We start from the raw sequence: 8,490 nt of genomic DNA on the forward strand, positions 1-8,490 counted from the left end.
CAACATTGCACATTTTGATAGAGTGACTGTATGGCAGACAGAAAATATCCATTTATCTTAAAGCGGCGTGTCATCTTTAAACACAACAAATGTCTCTGAACAGAGTCAAAATGCTTTTTTCATAAAGTATGTAGATAGCTTTGAAATTTTCCTGTTGTGCAGAATTTTCGTTAAGGAGAGTAAGTGGTCTTGACAAGATCTCCCTTTTCTAAATCCATTTTGTAGATCATTAAGCATGTTGTTTTCTTCCAACCAGTTGGACAGTCTTGTATTCAGAATTTTGGCATAGATCTTGCAGGGTACTGACAATAATGTTATTCCTCTGTAATTCGAGGGTACTAGTATACGTGGATCATCACATCCTGGTTTAGGTATAGGAGTAATAATGCCTTTTCTCCACATCTTGGGGACCAAACCTGATGCAAACATAATATTAAACATTCCCTGCAAAGTATCAACACTAGTGTCATTCTTTAGTATTTCTGCTTGTAGGTGATCAATTCCTGCAGCTTTATTATTTTTCATAGCCTGTACTGTTCTTAAAAGTTCACTTCTTGAGATTGGTTTATTAAGGTCTTCACTATCAAAAGTTTCACTATTTGTATGTTATTCACATGCAGTAGTTTGAGGTCTGGACATTCACCAGAGCGAAACAGAGCTAACAAATACAATGTGTGGTTTTGATTGGCAATGACCAATGACAATTAGAATTATGAACGTTAGATTTAATGTATTAGTTCATATTTCAGATGAAACACTTCGAATATATATGTAATATATATAGAGGCCTAAACGGCCTTCCGTGTAATGCCATTTTATTAAACGAGTTAATGATTTGGTATCAAACGAGTGAAAGCGAGTTTGATACTAAATCTTTCACGAGTTTGATAAAAATGGTATTTCACGGAAGCGAGTTTAGTATTCTGTTTATTACCCATCAACATAAATTGATAGAAACTGCCTACAGTGTGATGACCATTGTGATAGTGGTATTAGCATTGTGACGTCAAAACTATAAACCATTATGACGTCACATGGCTAGCGGTATTACACTAGTGTAATATTGCCGTAAAAATATTACACTGCAGTATCTTCCACGGGCGAGTAATAAGTTTCAAAACATTTCTTGTTGCTGGTGGTGATACGTTTTAGCTTTTCATTCATTCAATGGTTAAAATTGTCTAAAGTGCGATGGACGAATGTTCAAACTGCCTATCCTTTTCATCAAAGGAAGACAATCTAATTATTACGTACATACCAGCACATATGCTCCTTGTCAGATGACATGTGATCTTTAAACGGAATCGGGTAACCAGGTCTAGAACTTGGTTCATGTATGTCATCATGCATGTCATCGGATCCTGTGATCGATGCGTATTATGTCAGTCACTGGAAAGTCTGGTCCAGACCCCAATGTAAGACCGCCATCGTATAGCTGCAACATTGCTGATGGCAATTTAAAACAACAACAAAGACACATACACTGAGTTGTTTTGGGTCTTTCAAAAAGTAAGTGCGGATTACATGTTCAGTTGATTACTGTTTTTCCAATATTTTTAGGATATTCTACGGTAATGTAGCTGCATTCTCCTCCTTGTTGTCGCCACGCAACACACAAACAGGTAATGTTTACAGGCGAATTTACCCATACAGAGCCGCCCCTTGCTAGATATTCTGTCGACTCGCTAGTATTTACATTTCAAACAATTTTTAAAGAAACAACACTCAGCAACACTTGTTTACCTTAGAACCCCTCGTTTCCATGACAACCTGGCAGGTGTGCAGATACGGCTAACTTTTCTTTAACCTTGCCAAAATAAACGCAAGTGAACATTCACTTGCTGTTTGTTATTGGGCAGGTTCGAAACATGGGTCATCTGATGCTATAGAAAACTGCCTCTTAAACTTTAAATTGGTTTCAGAGTACGATTATATTTGGCGAGACGAAGTATTCCTCCGAGTTAAGTAAATGGAGGTAACCGTAAAGGTACACACACACAGATATACTTTCAAATCGTGGCTTATTTAAGTCATAAACCTGCAAATGATATTTATTTTAGTTACTACCTCACAGATAGAAGGCCATTAAATATTATACTGTATTACTATATATTAAAGTGTATTACATAGCTCTTTGCAGTCATATTGTTTCATGAACATGCACACAGTTCTTATTAGTGAAGGTGTTAAAACAACAATATCAAGTTAGTCTTGGAATGTTTCATGTGTTTGGTTTAAAATCGAAATGTTTCCAAATTGAAATGCAAGCAATACAATTATGGTAGAATCGTTTAAGTTAAGATAAGTACAAATTTGGTACACAATAAACTCATATTCATATCTGTGCGATAGCTGCAGTGATCCTCTCAGTAAAAGCTGATTATGTATCAGTTCAGTGGTCACATGTCAGCCTGTAGACCTTTGTTGCAATAAAACCAACAAAACAATGTCCGTATTATACCAAATTGCTGCTAAGACACAATCGATTAACACAACTGCGGGTAACACTGACATACCGTTCCTTCCACATACAGGTTGGGGCGCTAGGGTAGCCTAGTGGTTAAAGCGTTCGCTCATCACGCCGAAGGCCCGGGTTCGATTCCCCACATGGGTACAATGTACATTATATTCAAGTAATGAAATATTTCACCTAAATTACATTTATTGTAGATTCCAAAGAAGCAGATCCAGAGTTGATGCAATATTTTTCACCTTGGCCTCTTATCCTCATTATCTTTACTGTGAAAAACTCAAATGTATTACTCCTTTAGACATCTGAAAATTATATTTTACAGTACAGTAGCACATTTTGACTGCACATCCTCCAAGCAGCAAAGTGTTTCGTCGTTCTTATTGGTCACCTCACACATCATTAAGGTGACAGATTGCGTCATCCAAAGTAGGACGTAATTGCAGTTATTTGATTACACACGAGACGTAAAACACATATAAAAACAGGCGAGCATTTCGTTACAAATATGTTTCTATGATGAACCTTCCTTCATCCCTCAATATTCAACGTATCCTGTCATCTATTTTTAATTCTGAAGTATATGGTGCTGAACCATCAATAAAAATATTATGAGTTACCATGGCGACCAAGAATGTAGGCGATTGAAACCTGAGAAACCAACGTGCTTTTAAAAGTACATGAGCAGCCTGGACAGCCGGTAGAAACAATGGTCTTAATGTAAGTAATCTGCCTCAACCTTACCAAATGATTCTAGAACAAGGAAAGAGTTTATACACTAACAATAGTTCGTGTTGTGACATGTTTCGACATTCACTTGTCAAATTAACCGCACACATCAGCAATTAAATCTCCTTAACAAAATTACTCAACCACAACATAATGGTCAGTGAGCCAAGGCGTGTAAACTAAATCCAATGTGAGATCAATGGTAGTTTGGTCATAATGTTGTATTTCTATATATAACATATACGGGTTAGTGATCGTACATCGCATTATGGTTGTATTGTCGGCAACTATCGATTGTAATGTAAAGCCCTCTGTTAACCTTCGGTGCAAGAATTGCTTGATCATTATTATTGTAATTCCTTTTTTCATTCCTATGTGTGTAAGAAAAATGAGTTTTATGAACGGATCATATTTTTCCCTTAAAGAAGGCAGGTTTTTTGTTTTTTTTCTTTAAGCTGGATATCAATATGTTCTTCATATTGACAAACACGTCCAGAAGAGATTGTAGAAGGTGCTAACGGTTTAGGTGAGGGTTGTTGCCAGTTATATCTGGTTTCAGAGTAACATCTATACGAGTTACTGAGTGAGTTTTGATATTAACCTGTAACAAAAAATAATATTTAGTTCTACAACGTTCGTTATCAGAAAGCAGTGACCATATCCTCAAATTGCTAAATAATGCCCATAACACTACACCAGGAACACTGATGTCAGCTCATAAGGGATTTATAATAGCAAACCTAGATTTAGAAATATCAAATCAGGTTTACTTTGTCAAAAAGGGATTTACTTACTTTCCTATAGCCTTCTTGCATTATTCATTCCTTGGAAGATAAAAATATGCTTAAACAACGTTCCGTTTGTTGTTATTTTCTGCTCAACGAAGCATATCTCGTTATTCGGAAACCATAATGTAGGTACGTTATTGATATAGCGAGAACGGGGTGACCCTAGCCACCTTCTGTATTGTCTGCTGACATTTATCGTTGTTAGAACCGCTCACACCTCTCCCAGTGAATTCAAGGCACGTCTATGGCAAACGCTCTCAGACGCTTTGTTGAAATGTTTCAGAGACCATATCCTTAAAAAGAGCTCCAAGTTATTCGGTTACGCTTTCCTTGGACAGCAAAGGTTTAAAGTAGACTTGAAAACCATACCTAGGTCTTTAACACCCCCGTGACAAGGGTGGGTCATTTGGAATATATTACAATTACGTGGGAAGCGATTGCCCTTAAGTGTTATACATCACAATCACATTTGTGTGACTCATATGTACTAAGCGTGAGAAAAGAAACACTGAGAGGGGACAAGTACAAGTGGTGTGTTTATGTTCCGTGTGTGTATGTTTCAAAAATAATAATAAATGACAGTAGTGTAAACATGTTTTATCTCCATATCTACTCTAGCCACTGACTCAGCATTCACTCGATGAAGGAGAAAACAAAACAGCCTCGAAATGTCGTATAAAGAATAAATAGAAGTAACTTGTTATCTATAAAAAGTGTCATGTATAAATGACAATACATCAACATTCAGAATACATATATTAAGAATGTTTTACCCTTTTATCCTTTGGAATGCTTTTCGCGAACACCTGGTGTGGTATGCCCAGCCATGTATTGAATCACTAGTCATTCCCCGTTGTTGTCGTGTATATAAGGCCTTTTTCAGTGTGGTTAAACCGACTAGTACGAGAATTGGACTGACAAACCTACACATGATGAATGTGAATCTGTTATTCGAAATCCCGAGCAAAGTTTTCTAGCACACTTAAGGTACACTGTAGTTGGTAATAGCCATATAACACTTCAACACTGTAAATATACCACGTAAGCTGTTACATATTGCTGTTTCTAAATCAGCTGTGTTTTATTAACAAAATATACTGTTTACAAGAGAAAATTTTGTAAATACAAAACATACTCACATGTTTGATATATTTCTTTTATCTCAATTTTTCGTTGCATAAATATGACTCTAACGAAAAACAAAAATGCCATGACATCGTCAAAACACAAGCCCATGAACCTTCAATCCAATGCTGGGTAGGTATAACACATGCCATAAAACATATTGTTATCCAAGCAACAACGCTCAAATCGCTTGTCAGCTTTAAAACACATTCAGTTCGATTCGACAGTCCTACCCGACAATCGAGTGACTGTAGAGGGACCTTTAGGTGAATATATAAATAATCAGGTGAGCTACAGCTCTTCGTATCAGACGCAGACAACACTGGCCATGATATGACCCCTGGAAGACGAAACCACACACAAACATTCGTCATTCTACACATATCACAGAAATAAGGCTCACGTATGCCTATTGCAATATTCGGTTCACCGTTGGTGGTGTCACGGGTTATCTCCTAGGTCCGTGTCCATCCATACAGTTCGTAAAACAATCATGCACATATAGCATGGATGCTCTTAAGTATTCACAGCTGTCTCTCGAGCCATCACAGATGTTTGTGTATATCCATATTGTGTTTTTTACACAATATTTTAAAGCAATAAACGCGACGATACACGCAAGTGTTTGCATAGCAGTGGATACAGTCTTGTCATGTTACTGCTCAGTTGATGTCAGTTGATTAAAAAGGTACCCAGCATTTATGAATACCACAGATTTTTCATATTCAAATTCCCGAGAAACTAAGATTGATTAACATCCTGATTTTGCCAGGAAAACTGTGTCATTAATTATGAGTATTAAGAACATAATATTGTTTTGTGCCATTTCAGTCATTTGATAATTTCACTGTTTAGTTGAAGATATTTTTTTCTAAAATTATATAGACAAACAAAACGTATCCTGAAATACACCCCCAACTCCCTCACTAATAATATATGAATTGGATCACTTGTATCTTATATACCACTGGATATCTGGTTCACGATTACAGATACAATGTTTGCATACGTTTTCTCATATTCTTAGTATGTCCTTGCTCTCCAGAAGAACCTCTGGTTCGAGAACTGATATCTGAATCACGAAAGTCCCTCCCAAGGCTTTTCCTGTGACCACCACTGCTACTGCTGTTGGAGTCCTTTGAGTCTTTGGAAGGTGATTTCTTCATTTTGGATTGCTTTTTGCTCTTCTCTGCACTACTTCCACTTCTTGCTGCTTGAGAGACACCAGCAGAAGAAGCTGAATGGACGACGGATATAGAGTTAGATCTTACATATTGTCTTGGGGGTAAGGGAGGGGGAGATCCCTTCTTCTGATCCACTTCGACTCCCTCCACAGCGGCAGACAGAGATCTTCTAGGCAAAGGAGGAGGAGCGGACGGGGTGGACGAACTGTCTGAGCCCCCATTTGTAAGCTGACCATATATAGGTCCACCACTTGCACCAACGTCGGGGTCGTTGTCAAGATGAAGTTTGGCTGGATCTGTTGGTTTGTATTTTTCATGGTGGGTGAACGGTTTGCCAGCTTCTAGAGCCATAAGCCTTGCACGGAACTGGTCAATAGGTTCATAAGCTGGTTCCTCCCAGTAGCTTTCCTCGTCTGAATCATAAGTAAACTTGGATTTCGGAGCTGGTCCACCATCCCTGACAAACTGATAAAGATCGTCAATTTCGTCCATTAACATATCCTCTTTGCTCTTTGATCTCCTCAAACTTGACCTAGTTTCCTTGTTGTCAAATCGTTGAGGAACCGAGAAAACATTTGAACTGGAACGGTTTTTGTTCTTTACTACCGAATCCGGAAGTGACACGATCAGATGAATAGTATTGTTGTAGTTGGACACCATGCGGTTACATTTTGTCAACAAAGTCCTAAATGCTTCAGTATCCTTGATATCAGATTGATTTTTGGCCTTGGATATCATTAGGTTTATGTCTGTAGGCACTGGTAACATACGTACATGTGTCTTTTCCAAAGGACAAACGAAAGCTGTTTCGTCGGTATACACCCAGTCCAGACGTATTAATCCGGTGAATCGTGAGGAATCAACCTTTGGTTTCACCCCCTGAATAAGTTTCACAGTCAACGGTAGACGAAACCTCCGTATGATATCTCGAATTGTAAACACGCCGGTGAACTCGTCCGGCCCAGCGATCGGGGTGAATATTCCCTTTTGATCAAAACTGAGATATAAACTCTCACCTTTTGAGTCCGTACATTTGAGCAGCTTCACACGTTTGTTATGAGCTGGCGATGGGAGCGACACCTCCCCACACAACGTCAGTTGTTCCCCAGCAGGCACAATACGGGTTTTATCAAACGTATGTTTCCCTTCCGAGCTTGCCAAATATGCTTTCACGTTCTCTCGTACTAAACACTTCTCTGGAAACGTCTTAGCCAGCTCGGGTACACTGGTATAAGGTTTAGCTGATTTCCCATCCTCGGAAAGAAGTTCAAACCATCCTTGGTACGACACAGGGATAGCTAATCGTTGGTCTAGAGTCTGTAGCCGGGTACAAGGAAAGCCTCTTCTCGTCTGGGTAGTATCTATCCGACGTACACAATGAGCTAGCACCTTCACCCCCATTTTGATTGAGTGAATGAAAACCTCTTGATGCTGACGCTGTAGCGAGAATTTGGACGACCCTATATTCATATAGGAACCCTTCACTATCTTGGCGTATGTGGGGAAGGTTTTCTTGGACGAAAACTCCTTCAAAGTCACTGAATCCGTCTCCCATTCTGGGGACACGGTTGAAGGTGTGTCACTGGTGGCAGCCATGTTGTCTACATGTCCTAGCCGCGACTGTCCCCGAGATCGGTGTGAAGCAATGCGTATCATCGAAGCGCTAGCGACTTACTATGCTATTTAGGTCCTACCATGAGCCGACCGGTCGGACAGGTTTCCAAATAAGGCGGCCTCAGCGTTGACAAATATCGTCTGCTCCCTGCGACTGTCGGCTGCCTTGTGAGAGAGTGAGCAGACGACAAAATCAATGTGACGTAGCACGCACGGGGAGACTGTTAAAACTCCCAATCGCTGCTCTTTAATATCACGACTTCTAACAGACAGGTATGTGTTTTAGGAGTGCCATTTTATAGGCATTGTAGAAAAGTGTCCATGAGCGATCCCGTATTTCAAGTCGGACTGCAAAAACTCGCATATTAATTAGAACGGCCGCGATCGCCATATCAACATTAACCTGAGGTGCCTTGCCTTGAGTGAATGAATGCCCCTAGCGGCGAACGGAGATTAAGCCTATTTCAACAAGGCTATACTTGTTAGTGGCCATTGTATTTAATTATATGACCTTGACATCAGGTTAATCGTTTATATTATGCCGAGTTACCAATAGCAACACTTAATCAAACGGATATCT

General features: G+C 39.2%; 1 protein-coding gene across 1 annotated transcript; it reads right to left on the reverse strand.

The window, feature by feature from the left end:
- Positions 1 to 5,129: 5,129 nt before the first annotated feature.
- Positions 5,130 to 8,062, reverse strand: LOC124276340. Its single transcript, XM_046711969.1, has one exon. The coding sequence runs from the start codon at positions 7,950 to 7,952 to the stop codon at positions 6,099 to 6,101; it is 1,854 nt and encodes a 617-aa protein (XP_046567925.1). The 5' UTR covers positions 7,953 to 8,062; the 3' UTR covers positions 5,130 to 6,098.
- Between the last annotated feature and the right edge of the window lie 428 nt (positions 8,063 to 8,490).

Source organism: Haliotis rubra, unplaced genomic scaffold, assembly GCF_003918875.1.
Source record: "Haliotis rubra isolate DU_JTF1 unplaced genomic scaffold, ASM391887v1 Scf208, whole genome shotgun sequence".
NCBI lineage: Eukaryota > Metazoa > Mollusca > Gastropoda > Lepetellida > Haliotidae > Haliotis > Haliotis rubra.